General features: G+C 32.6%; 1 protein-coding gene across 3 annotated transcripts in view; it reads left to right on the top strand.

The window, feature by feature from the left end:
• The window catches only part of LOC135840685 (puratrophin-1-like), a 166,867-nt gene that overhangs the window by 25,502 nt on the left and 126,340 nt on the right, over positions 1-15,025 (top strand). For all 3 annotated transcript variants that reach the window (XM_065357311.1, XM_065357312.1, XM_065357313.1), the window contains 2 exons: positions 2,040-2,588; positions 5,434-5,637. In XM_065357311.1, coding sequence (XP_065213383.1) covers positions 2,040-2,588; positions 5,434-5,637 — 753 coding nt within the window. The remainder of the gene's footprint in view (positions 1-2,039; positions 2,589-5,433; positions 5,638-15,025) is intronic.

Here is a 15,025-nt window from a genome sequence, read left to right as displayed (position 1 = left end):
GAGAAATTCTAACCTCGCGACCTTTCATCACTTTAAGGAAAGAGAAAAAGTTAAATGCAAAAATACAAATACAATTAAAGCTAACGGCCTTTCACAATGTATCAGTTTTATTAGGCGATTGTCCAGCGTTGTATAATTAATGGTCACCATTGGAACTAGTTTGTACGAATTACCAAGTGCATAACTTATGAGAGAAGTTTTTACAACGTTGTCCCTTGGGTACGAAATTAAATTAAATTTGAATGATAAGGCCACCCGCGTATATGAGTTTTAAAAATATATGTTATCACTTCTATAAGTTCGTTGATACGTAAGTATTTCATTTGTTGAAAAATCAAACATGTTATGAAAACGTTTGCAAATCGAACTAATAAATTTGTATTCCTGAAGATAGGTACCTACAATTAATTTTTGATTACTACGATGATTCGTAAACTTTTTAATATTTTTTTTAAAATGACGTTTTATAGACGAGGTTATCTTCCACGAGTATTAGGCCTATAATAAGTGAGTTCAAACCATCACAAAGTGTACCTTTGAAAATTTTCATATGGTAACTTGACAGCTGTATAAATAAGCGTCCGTCCCATTTACGCTTCTGACGATTGCGTAACTTGAAATTATTCTCAAGTTGAATATTCGGTTATATGTTTAGGTTCCTCTGGTACTCGAGTGTATATTTGATTTTTTTCAAGACGATTGTGGCGACAATAGGTAAAACACGTATACTTCGGCTATTACAACCGGAACGGGTATTTCCTTCAATCGTAACAATGAATGCTAATCAGTCTATGGAGCTATTCGTATTCTGGATGCATTTCCTTTCGCTAGTGTGACTTAAATTCGATTCTATCGCCGAATGTATGTAGGTGTACCTGCGTGGAAAACCACCCTATCTTTAAGAATGTGCGATGTAGATAACAACGAATGCGTGTGACGATTTTACAAGTAACCAGATTTTATACTTCGGATTAAGTGATTTATTTCGAATGTGTTTGGTTTCCGTTAATTTGAGGCGAATTTAACGCCGTCTGACGAAGACTATGATGGAATTATTTGATTATTCGAAATTGTGAAGTATGAAAAATGAAATCTATTGAAATTGTTATTGATATGTATGTTCAAAAGCAAGTTTAGATGGTGAAAGTAAAAAGTAAAAATTATGGTTGTTTTGTTTCAAAAATGAAAGTAAGCAGTAAGATTAGTCGTTATTTTCTGTTTTTGAAAAACTGGAATGAAGGAGAAGTGGTTAAAAGATCCGTTGTCATTTTAGCGTCCAAAAAAAACCCACCAGATCAAGTTTTTGGTGCTGAATTTCATTTTTCGATTTTTTGAGGATTTTTGAAAATTTAAATTTGCACAATGATTCTTCGATTGATGATGATTTCGAGTCGTTCCAGAACCTTCTTTGATCCAATTTTTCTAAAAAATCTCAAAGATAGGTACCTGAATCCAATTTTATAGGTGCTGAATTCCAGCATGACTCTTTTTCGTGAAAATTTTTGTGAATCTAGAAAATTCAAAAATTTGCTGTAGGCCTCAAACCAGCTTATGAAACCACAATCAATCGATTTTGAAGGCCAAAAATAAGCTAAAAATCCAGCTTTTTCATTTTCCCAAAAATAGTCACCGAAGACTATATTTTGGGTTTAATTCAGCTAAAATGTTTTTTGAAAATTCTTGCCAGAGTTTTCAGGCGCTGAATTCAATTTTGATCTTTTTTTATGGCAGTGTCGCCAAAAATAAAAAATTTTAGACATTCACTAGTGATCCGCTGTAAGTTTCAGAAGGTTCAAAATCATTCATACCAATCGATTCAAGAGGTAGAAAACAAAGTATGAATTGAATTTCTGATGTTTATTTCAATTTTAATCACATTCTGATTTTTTTTTAATAAAAAATTATCCAGTTTAAAATTTTTTGAAAATTGTTTAAAATACAAAAATGAAATTCAGCTCCTAAACCTATGTACATACATACATAAGTATAATAAATTTATAATGTCCAAAAAATTAAAAATATTGAATTTCTGTTTCCAGGTGCCTGAAAAAGAATCATCCTTTATTAAAGAAGAAACTGTAACCGATTCTTGGGAACCAGCCTCCGATTTTATCAACGATGGCGATGAAAAACCGGATCACTTCAGTCGCGAAAAATACCTCAGCAAAAGCAAAAAAGTAAAAAATTATTTGAAAAAATGCAAAAGTACTGCCAATAATTACATACAAAGAAGTGACAGTACTTCGGATAAAGTTCGCAAAGCTGTCGAAGAACGTGTACCTCATACGTCGTGGTACGTTACAGATGAATTTTACTCCGAAGAAGAAGCTGAAAACCATGTAACCATGGTTCGGCTTACAGACGCCGCCAAAAATACCATACAGGTAGAAGAATGTGATAAAATAGCCTCAGTACATTCGGCTAATGTTGAAAACAATTGCAATTCAGCGGTATCGCCCGAAATGCAAAACGACGAGCGGAATAATAATGTGATATGTGGGAATGATGAAAATTTCGTCGAAAATGATCCAGCAGATTTCAATATCTGTATGGGAAAATATTCTAGTCAGAATTCCAATGATTTTCAGGTACGTGCTATTAGATTACATGGGTACACTCTAATTGATCTTAGAATTATACCTAACTTGTATAGTCGACTGTCGAACTTTGGAAAGAAATGCACATAGTGTGTCCTAAATGTGAAATGTCGTTTAGTTACGATTTAAACAATTAATCTCGTTCTTGGATTGCGTGTCATCTAGCCATAATATTGTTATAAGCACGAATATAAATATATTTTATATTTTATTCCTACGTAGGTACTGCCTATGCGTTTAAAAAATCTGTAGGTATAATGACTTACAATCATGAATCAAGCAGTCGGTATATTTCTTACATTACTTTGTTTAACTGCCAATTCAAAACTGCTCATTATTTCAATAGGTATTCCTTACGAAACGCTAACAACACATTACCGCCTGAGTTACGATAGATATAATTTTTTGGCATAAAAAATCACTCTTGGTGTCTTTTGTCTTGAATCGCGCCCAGCTTTTAAAACAAAATTAATACCTACTCGTGCGTATTTTATCGAGTAGGTAACCTAAAAGCTTAAAAATGGTTTAGTATCCGATCATCGCATACATTTGCTGGACCTTGATGAAAGTAAATATACGATCACGTTAATAAATAAGACACTCCTATACACAGAGTGCGTTTTTCCATAATCGTAAATTAATAAAGCACGCCGTGTGAATTGTCACCCATGTAAATAGAAAGAAAATTTTTACCGAGTCGAGTAAACAAATAGGTACACCCAGGTTTATGCAAAACATCCATAAAGTAGGTAAAATGTCGAAGTTAACCCAAATAGCGTTGACGTATCACCCTCAAGTGGATCAACTAAACGGATTTTTAGAATTATTTATATTAGGTTTTGCAATTAAGATCATTATGGTACCTACCCCGGCCTATAATAGTGAGAATGTGAGCATGTTTTCCACCACCACCATCCGGCCGCCCCTCAGTCTAATACATTACACAAAAATATGATCATTCTTGAACGTTTAAAATACAAAGGGACGGCTAGTCTGTTCAATCCTAGGTTTCTATTATATTTAACTGGGGAGAAATTTAGCATCTCGGTGGTTTATTCGATTACGCATGAAGGTGGTCCATCGTTTTTCCCTATATCTGTCACGTGAATAATTATTAGCCGGTATCAGTAAGATACCCCATACTGATATTATACTACCTGAACCCTCTTCAGAATTAAAATAAATCGTCGGGTTTACCAATATTGTGCGAGCGGTTTGTTAATAAATTCAACTTTTTTTCAAATGTTTATTTCAAAAAAAAAAAAATCTTTCTTATACTTACCTATACCTACTTGTGAATTAGTCGTATCGCAGAAAGTACGTAGCTGCAGGTGTATTCGTTGAAGCTTCACTATTGATGAAATTGTCAACGTGTGAGTCCAGGATGATCAGACAAAAGCCACATATAACATTGTCAGAAATAAAAATCAATTTCAATTATCATTTTGGTTTAAGAATAAGAAAATAATTAAATGCTGATATTTTTTCAGGAATGGATAATAATGGCCACTTTCAAATAAAAAAAAGAACTTGAAAAACAAAATTCCTTTTTATGTATTCAAATTAAAACGAAAAAAAAAATGTGTTTTCATAATCGAATCAAACTATAATAACATTTGCATGAAAACAAAATAAATTTCAAACACCAATCGTAAAAAAAACTGAAGTTGTTGGGGTGACTCTTGTTACAAAGTTTTGAATTCTTAGTCCTGATTTCAAAGTTGCTGGTTTTTATTTTTTTTTTAATTTCAAATTTTTAAATTTTATTCTCTAATTTACAAAAACGTGGAGTGGTATATGTTTTATTTCCCTTTTTTCTAGTCATCTTCCCAATGAGATTAAAGTTTTGAAAAAATTTACCCCAGCTCGGCGTTGCCGATCAATTTCTTCAAGAAATAAGTCACTGAGATGAAATTTCAGGAGCCTAAATTTATATTTGACAATTTTTTATAAATCCAGAATTTTACAAAATTTGACGATTTATTATTTTTATATAAAAAAAAAAGTATTTTATTCAGTAAAATCTTGAAAATGATATCAATGCCACCCAACCAAATTTCACAATTTTCTATCATTTTGTTGCCTCCAGTGCGTTTTTCAAATTTCTCCAGGATTTTTTGATTCCCCTGAATGTGTGAGAGTTAATTTGAGCAGCTATAAATCGAGACCTGGTTAATGAGTTCATTCACACTTGATCCGACTTTTTAGTGAACAGTTCGAGTGTTTTTTTGACCAACATTGTGATGTTAAATTTAATTAGGTTAAAAATAGCGCACAACTTGATTTTTAGGTGCACAAATTGATTTCCGCGCTTTCCGGAAAATTTAAAAATACTACAGAAATTTAAAGTTTTGAAGAACTCAAAAATCGTTCTGGGGGTTTTAAAATATACGAAAATGGCGAAATCCTGCTTGGGAAAATTACTTTCATGTGTAACTTTCATCATTTTTACTGAATAGGTAAATACATTTTTGTTTTAAAAAGCAGAAATCACGAAAAATAGTCAATTTTGGGTTTTCAAAAATTCGCTAAAAAATTGAAATAATTTTTGGTAGCTAAAATTCTGGTTGGGGGAGTTTTAGATGTTGCTCATTCCAAAAATCGATCGAATAGTTCTTTCGTGAGAGAATAATGAAAAAGTTTCAAAGCTACCTCATACCTGTGTCCTTCTGATAGAAATGTTTTTCACTATAACCACGATTAGATATCGCTACATCCCATCCCATTTTTTTTGATAATAACTGATAAGTAATAAACATTATACACCTATCTATCTGCATAAAATTTCCTGAACATTTTCTTCATCTGACGAATTTTTTATTTTGATATTTTACAGTTGCATTCAAATTTATCAGATTTAGTGGATGTATATATTGGACCATATTATAAGAATTACTCGGAAACTCGTAAAGCTTTAATTCGTCAAGCCAGAGATCAATTTATATGCGTTTATCACAGTAACCTGACAAGATTTCAGCATGAATTTTGTGTTCCGGTATCATTACTGCTTCAGGACATCTATAAAAGAGCCAAAATTCACGTGAGTAATCTATCAAATTATTAAGATTACTTACCTACAATACTCCTACAATACTTACCTAGCTATGATATGCCTAAGCTTCGTATATTGAACATAGAGTACCTACCTTGTTGAAATGACAAAACTGAAACAAACAACTAGGTGTACCTACATCATATGTATTTACCTAATATCGCCAAGTTCAACTTCATATCATGTTCACCAACTTTCACTGAAAAAAAAAACTTTTTTTGTCAAATTGTACGTAGATGGGTAAGTAGGTAATTTTGAAAAACGCCATGTACATATTATTTATTTTTTCATTCAGATAGGTATACAAGTGTGCAACAAAATAATCGAGAACCTCTTTTTATTTTATCATTATCATCATTTCATAGAAGTAGGGATACGTGGGCACGTGAAGCAATTACTTAGTTGAATACCTAACGAAAAATAAATCCTGTCGAGAAATCTTGTTAAATGATTTATACTTTGATAAACGATCCTTTTAATTATCTCGGCTTCCGTCTTCCGAAGTGCGGAATAAACCATCAAAATCAAAAGCTATTATGAAATTTTATAACTAAAAAAAAAAATGATGATAAAAAGAAAAAATCTAGCCTGTAATTACGTATCGGCTTTGAAACTATAGGTACACATCTCCATGTGTGATAGATACATGGGTAACTTTGCCACATCCACATGGTTAAGGGTATAAGTACAGATTTAGTTCACTTTATGAGCACATGTCTGACAAAAATAATAGATTGAATTGAAAAATTACGTTTAGAGAAATCGGACTAGGTGTAAAACAAGCAATGAATAGACTATAATAATGGGACCCACATTACTTCTAGGTGGATATATTGATTAAAAAACCATAAATTAGATTAAAATGACGATTTTCCTTGTTTAAAAACTGGGTTCTATATTTACAAGAAATAGTTAAAAATAAATAGATAATAATTGTCTACTGTTATATTTTTGAAAAATAATATACATTATAAAATTGCTTATTATGTATACTTACTGGAAAAGTTGAAGAACCAACATAAACTGCATTTTGAAAAGGAATAAAGTTGAACTTTACAGGTTGTACGTAGGTACTTAAGTAGGTGTTGTGATTTTTGCAGCAATATTTCTTCTTCCTTTGATTCACCAATACTTACTCTGGAAGTGATCGTCAGGGGGGAAGGGTAATTTATTATGATGGAGGTTTTATGTACATGATCAGAGGTCCTACACACACAACTCAAAACTCAAAATTGGTTGAGAAATTAAAAATTGAATCCATCGCGTTTAGAGCTATCACATTATAAAATCCTACGTAATACATTAAGTTTCCTACCTACTTACCAGCAATAGGTACTTGAAAGCATTAAAACTTCTGCATAGTATCACCAGGAGGTGATTTATTAACTGAAAACTGTAATAAAATGTAACAGATGATTTTAATTAATAAGCCTACGCGTATTAAATCAAACACATACTTACCTAAAGTGAACAAAGAGAGAAGTAGGAAGCGCCACAACTTGTACTTGTATTTGAAAGCGTTAATTTGATGCAGATGGTCAAGGCTTCGATTCATCAATGATCGCGTGTTTTGCCTCATTCTATACGCGAATTCCTCGTGTGAGATCCATCAATAAAATGACAACAAGCGTTCGAGCTGATGAAAAAATTTGTGTAGAAGTATCACGTCAGATGAACTTTTGAAAATGGTGAAAAAAATCCAACCGTTGTATCTACATATGCGTATGGTTCAACGATCGAGTGATTTATTGATCATCTCGAAGGTAGAGTTAATCTCTGAAATTTCAATCTATACGTTCTATTAAAAGCGAGCGTGTATAAGTAGATAATTACTTTCGAACAGATACCGCTCAAAAAAAAACTTTATTACACGCAGGATGCGAATGAATGCATTTACATGTTCTCTAAATAACATATTGTGGCAACTTTATGCGAGAAATTAATTGCTACAGCATTCTGATTTGTGTTTTTTCTCGAAATGGCATTTCAATTAAAATTTTGATCTTTGAGAATCATAATTTCTCCAAGATGTAAACAATAATAGCAGAGAAAAAAAAGCTTTAACGAACTACGAAGAAGATAAATAGGTCAAGTACCTATCTATAAAATGATTTTAGTTTACCTTTGCAAGTACCTACTTCCTTAGGTGGTACACAGTTATGAATCCAAATTGGCCAAATAATTGAATATTAACGACGACTTATCGTATAATTCTTCCCAAATTTTCGGCTCGATATGCAAACCGAGCTGAAAAAATATAACTCAAAATCGACAACATGAATCGTGTTACCCCGAAGCCTTAGCTAGGAGCAGCTCGTGACGTATCGGACACGTTTTCTTTATTTCTCGTTGTTATACATAGTACGAGTACAATTCAAAAGTAATCCCGCCAAAGAAGCATATCTGTTTCAAATACAAAAATCAAGCACATCAAACCTAACAAACAGTCGGGTCAAAGGACTTAGAAAGCGTTATTTATGAAATTGTGATTATTGCTTCCGATAGCGCTTCGAAATGTTACCATAGTCATGCGAAATTTAATTCCCTTTGTGTCTGAAAATGAAAAAAAAAAAAATCAAAGATGTTGCATTCGAAATGAAACATACGACGCATTACGAGATTTTTATGTAAGGAAATAATTTTGAAAAAATGAAAAATATTACGTCATTGCCACATTAGTGACCTTTGTGATGCAGCTGAAATACCATACAAAGTGTCCCATCAAACCACTGCCATAGGCCATAGGTATTCCAGACCCGAGTACCTTCGTAAGTTGTATGCCAATACTTAATCGAAAATGAAAAGAAACAATTTTATACGAACTAGTGCTTATCTTGAATTTTAAATGAATAACTTTGGTTCAGAAAAACATTTTGAAAAAGAAAATAATTATGATACTTAGGTTTGGAATATAAAAATGGGTAAAAATAAGATTCAGTACCTACATATAAACTTGTCTTTACCGATTTTCTTGCAATTTCGATTCTATTCAAGCACGAATTTTCAAAATTTATTACTGTTGGTTCAAATCCAAAATATTTTGCCATGATTATCTAATCTGAAAATTTTCTGGAGGCTCCTGAAGTTCCAGGCTAGCTCAAAATCTCCACACTGATTGATTTGGAAGGTCGAAATTGGGATAAATAATGAAAAACTTCAGCTTTCTACCACAATTTAATTAAGTTGTAATTCTTCCACAAAATTCGCTAAAAATGAAATAAATTAAAAAAATGTTTACCATATGAACCTGCAGAACCTCTAGAAGTGTTCACATCTGAAATGGACGGAATAGCGATTTTGGGTAAGAAGATGGTCTAAAACCCCCATAAGCAAATTGGTTTTTCAAATTTTTGGCGATTTCTGCTTTCTTAAAATAAATGTAGGCTACCTATCTATTCATTCAGTAAAAATAATGTTAACTAGTCCTGAAACTAATACGTAAATTTCACATTTTCCGGTAATTTTGAAGACTCCAGCACAAATCTCAATTTCTCCAGCAGAATTTAAAAAAATTTTCAGAGATCGTGAAAATTAATTTAGGATACCAAAAATCGATTTGTGACATATTCTGAACCTGATTAACGTGTTCACTCATCAATGCAGCGATTTCCAAATTAATTTCAGGTTCTAGAGTAAGTTTGAAACTATGGAGAAATCAAAATATTGCGCTGGAGGCTTCAGAATGGCTCAAAATAGCAAGTTTTGGTGGTGGTGGGGGGGGGGTGCTATAAAATCAAAAATAGGTAGGCCATTCTGAAGGTGCTGTATGAATTTTATGAAGACTGCTTCAATTTGGCAAGTCGCAATTCTGGTCGTCAACTCACAACATCATTGTATGTAATATGTCATGACACCGAGAAGGTACATCGGGTTTCCCAGGGAGCCACCGTGGGAAATTCTATGCTCACGCGAGCATATTTTTCAAAATGACTTCTCGATATTATTTATCGAAACGAAACTTGGGAAATCTTTGTTTTGAGACCAAAATGAACTTACGTAGGTTAATAATTTTAAAATTGATATTTTCCCTTCTCATTGTCATCAGAAATGCAGTTGGGTTTGGTTTCTTCACCCGGATGAACCGAGATCTGAATTCATCGATAATCTTTAGCATTTGAAAATTGGCGATTCATTACCCATACCTACTAATATAATATCTTCAATTATTTGTATCTCGATCTCAAATAACACCATATACTCTCGTTATCCGAGTACGATAAGAATTTACACATTTATCCGCATCTTTTATCATCCACACTAATGGACAAATCTAAAGGCACCATCTCGAGTGTAGGTATAAACGGTCAGGATATCGTGAGAACTGTTTAGGGCTGCCCACTTCGAACGCCTTCGTACAACTGGTCTTAAGTTTAACGTTCACCGGCACCTGTTATGAAATTTCTTAATCAGACGTTTAGGTACTTGGACCAATACGACGCGATGCCGACAATTGCATCGAATTGGTGATAAATGTCTAACATAACTGATGTGAAATTCGATTCTTGAATTGTTTACGATGGCGATGAATTTATTTTCGACATTCTTTTTTCGTGTAAATTATCCCCCGTAACCTGTACTTACAATTACGAGCCAACAATTACCTTATTACAACAAACTACGAGTATTTTTATAGTCTCGAAGTATTTCTTTTTATTCTTTTTGCATCAATTCTATTATAGCAGGAAATGTACACACTTCTACGTGGTATTTAACAAATCGTAATTTATTAGAAAAGCAATTGTAAGCGCAAAACTTTGAAAAAAAAGTGGTTAATAATACGTAAAAGAAAGTTGTTCTTAGAATGGAATTCAATAGGAGTACTTTTGATACAATTTACCAATATGCGTATGGATTCGATAATTAAACGTTCCTACACATTTTTTACGATTTTTCCGCGAGATTCTACGCCAGTTTATTTGTATAGTAAAATAAAACGCACCTAATCTGCATTTTAATTGGAATTGTGGAAGAACTGGAAGTGTATAAGTTCCATTAAAATAGAAAAAAAGTTGAACAAATGCAGGTCCTACTCCTATAATGTAGCTTATAATATGTGATGATAGAGTTAATGTCGCCCACTCTGTCTTCTTTTATACGAATATTACGTAACGATGTGAGATTTCTAGACCGAGATGTGATCTTGTAAACAACGAATTTCATTATACCAATGACCAAATTTTACATGCTCGTTATCAACACGACTTTTTCATTTCCAAATAGGCCTACACTTACGAGTGCAACTGCAACATTAGACTATACGTAGGTTACATATAGCCAAGATACCTATATTCATTCATAAGTTTCCAGTATTATATCGAACCTTGAAGTATGTAAGGTACTTTGAAACTTTTACGACTTTTTAAAATGTTTCGTTTCGAGATATCCCGCGCGCGTAAAATTATAACTGCCGAAGAAAGAAAAGTATAATACGTAGTAGTCTGAAGCACTCCTAGTTTTTAAATCAATCGTAACATTTTTTAAAGCTTTAAAACCAGCACGATATCGGTAACGAGTTTTAAATGCATAATGTAAATGCACGATTTACTTATAGGTTCATGAATTGGAAATTTCATCGAGAGACTGCGATATTTGAAAACAATTTCTTCCTTTATCAAAATTGGTGCTCTTATCGTAGCTAGAGGTATACTTAATGCTATGATAAGAATGTGTTTCTCCGTGGCCTCATTCCATAGAAGAAAATTTGAAAAAAATGGACACAACAAATTTTTTTAATAAACGTCGAACTCTCAAAATCAAATTAAATCGTTTCCGGCCAAACGAAGGCTTGAAATTCACAGTTTTTTGAAAATTTCAGCCAGACCCCACTAATGTGATATTTTGATTGGTTTTCGTAATTTTGAAAATCCGCTTTTGAAACAAATATTTACGTTTTTATTAAAAATTCCAACATTCATGTAAAAAATCAAGGCTTCTAATCGGATAGAAAAATTGAAAATTTGAGTTCATAAGTCAATATGGAACCAAAAAATCTCATTTTCTAACTGAATAAATAACTAAATGATTTACTGACTTACTTACTTACTTAATTTTTAAAAAAAAAATTGAAAATTTAGAAAAAGTTTTTTTTTAAAAATTGATTATTTGGTTAAACAAAATATTTAGTTGAAGTTTCAGACTGGAATTTACTGGAATTATCGAAAATGTGACCGAGTTTAAATTTTGACTACCTGAATAAACTTTTACGTCTTGGATAAAATTTTGAAAATTTTGAAAATTTTTGGCGAAAATTAAAAGTTGACTGGAAAACGAGCACTCCTCGAAAGCCTTCGTCTTTGAATAAAAATATTAATTTTAAAACTCATATGGCTCCCTATGAAATTGTGAGAATTATTCCTAAAATTGAACGATTTCACTAGAAAAAATTAATCCAGCGCTGAAAATCTGGTTTTGATAGAATGATTGGAGAAAAGGAAATTATTTCTTGTTGCGAAACTTTTACCGGCATTTGCATCGATTTTTCTACGTGTTTGAAAAGAAAATGCGAAGTCTGAGTCATCGTGTTATTCCATGACTCATGCCCTATTTCGCGTTACGAATTGTGGCGAAATTTAAAGGCCGGAACGACCCAGAATCACTTTGTTTTTTTCTCATTTTTATAGAAACGAGGAAAATTTCAAGTACCTACTTATTGTTTCAACTTTAAAAATCTGTATTTGTGGCATATTCCTACTTAGGTACCTATTTTGTAGTTAGTTCGTTAGTATAAATGCATGTAAAATTTTTAATTAGATCTTTGGTGGTCATTTTACTCTAAAATATTGTCTTATTTTGTAATTTGTACATATTCCTTCTGCTTTAGCACGAAAGGAAGGTAATTAAAACACCAAAATAATGAAATCTTATCACCTACTCTATTCTTTTTTTGGTAAGCAAAAAAAAAAAAAAAACGTGAAAAAATTCTCAAAAACTAGAAGACATTTTCTCGCTAATGAACGTACACTTTTGTTTCCATGCCACTGCCTGACTGCCATCATAGAAGCATACACAATCTTTTCGGTTAATGCGTTTGAAGTGCACTCGAGCAATACCGCAACGCGAGACGTTTGAAAATTGGTTTTCCTTTTTTCTAACGATTAGGCTACCCATACTTTTGCTGTGTACGTCTCGCAGACGTCTCGACGTCACGAACCGCTACTTGTCAGTGGTGCCGTTTAATGAAATACGTCCGACTTCCTGGTATATTAATTTTTTATTCGATGATTCTTGTACTGTAGGTCGTTAGGTTTAGTGTTACTGTAAAGATCGAAAAAAATTATGCTTACCGACGTCACGATGGTCATCACTTCTAAGTACGATTCATCACGATTCGCTTAATAACGTGGAAATTACGAGTGTAGGCTTATTTTGTACAAATATGCAAGCAAGTACGAGCAAATGTACCATACGAGTACGGAAGGTTGCAATTGCAAAAAAAGCCATAAAATTTTTCTACTCAATTGGCAACCAATACCATTGGAACGCGTAGAAATACGACGTTATTAAAACACCATTAAAAATGATTTTAAATTATTGATTCCTTTTTTGAGTAATTTCATTACTGAATTACGAGTTTTATATTTATTTCCGTACGTCGTCGTCGCTGTCGTTCGTTCGTAAATAGGGAATCGTTTACAAGTTGTACTTGAAGCCAATCAATGGATTAAATGTTTAATCGTTCGAAAAGTGATTGAGTTCGTTTTTAAAAAATATCAATGATTCGATTGAATTGGAAATAGAACAATAGGTACTTACTTATTTGATTCTATTTTCAGGCTGAACTAATTTTTGAGATATTTTGAAATTTATTTGTATTTAACGTTTTAAATTTAAACAGAAAAATTTTATGGATTAAAAAAAGTAGGTCAGATATCTACCTACCTACATTTCGCATTTGTTGCAAATCTTCGAGAAAAAAATATTGTTGTATTTTTTTTCTTTCTCTTATTCTAATCACTTTACCACCTTCGAATGACGTCTCATAAAATTCTCAAAAATAATTCACCCCCAATGAGTATTGGTATTTTCAGACGAATACCTTCGTAAAAATTTATCACCTTTTCAACTAACTTGAAAATTTTTTAATTGTTTCCTAGTTGAAGACTGGTTATAACAAAGTAATAATAAATTAATAATAGTAATTATACATAAATATAGCCAGATGCCAGATAACAGAATGAAAAATTCTGCGAGGTCGTTTAAACAATCAACCTTTTTTTTTAAACTTCCGAAAATCGAATTACCTAAGTAAAAGCAAAAGTTTAGCGTTAGTTTACTCGAATTTTGCATCGGGTTGTAACTTTCGGATGAAATGTGAATTTCGCGTGATGGAAAATACTTATTCGAGAGCAGTCATAAGGACATTAAGTGAATGCAAATTTTATCCAAATGACTGAAATGACGAGCTCTAACATTTTACATACTGTAGGCTATGAGTCAGGGTTTTCGTTAGCTTCCCCCCTCTCTCCTCCTCCACCTCAGTGTTTAGTGATTATTCGCCGTACCTATTAAAAAGCCCAAGTTGGTAGCTCGTGTTACTGTAATTACCTACTTACTGCGTAAACATAAACAACTGAACTGAACGTTGTTTACTTTTTATGATATAAAAACCATCAACATTACTAGGGCTGAGACTTATTCATTAGGTTGGGGCTCGGAAGAGAAGGGATTATGAATGATATTAAACAGGGTAAATTCGGTGCAACTCTGGTCATGTGTTTTAGGGGAAAAGTTGAATTCGAAGTTGAGATCATCTTCCTTCATCCTTTTTAATTTCATGATGAAATATAATTATGATTACCAATTTCTTCTTTTTATTTTCAAGTAGAATAGGTTTAGTTATGTTATAAAGCATAAAGTACTGCATTAAGGAGTTTGGACTCAATTCAAAAAGTACACTTTTCCTCCCTCGTATCAAAAATAGTCCTCAAAAAGCTAGATACCTGCGTAGTATGGGTAGAATAAGATCTAAACAGGAGATTTTTAGAATTGTAACCATCCAAATCCACACATTTCGTGATCGAGATTTTGAGACATTTTTTGAAAAAAATGTGTTCTTAAAAATTCCATTATCCCCACTAATGTCAAAATTGATCCTCTAAATGTGATTGCAAGTCATACGTGACCAGAAAGTAGAAAGTGTTTTCTAGCATAATGACCATTGACCACTCCAGTCATTGACTGTTTGATTTGTATGCAATTTTTGAGATCATATGGGTTTCCATACTCTGGTAAAACAAGTGACTGAGTGATCGAGAGACTGAGAGAGCATGCACCTTGTAATCTGCATCACCTTTGCTTGACTGTGTGTTTGTATTCCTCGTTCAATGCCACAGGTGCGATTGATATGAGTTGGGTTCGCTTTTTGTAAAACGCAAGT

This window comes from Planococcus citri, chromosome 3, assembly GCF_950023065.1.
Source record: "Planococcus citri chromosome 3, ihPlaCitr1.1, whole genome shotgun sequence".
NCBI classification, from domain to species: Eukaryota; Metazoa; Arthropoda; class Insecta; order Hemiptera; family Pseudococcidae; genus Planococcus; species Planococcus citri.
The sequence above is the reverse complement of the archived record's forward strand: the minus strand, read 5'-3'. Positions and strand labels throughout refer to the sequence as shown.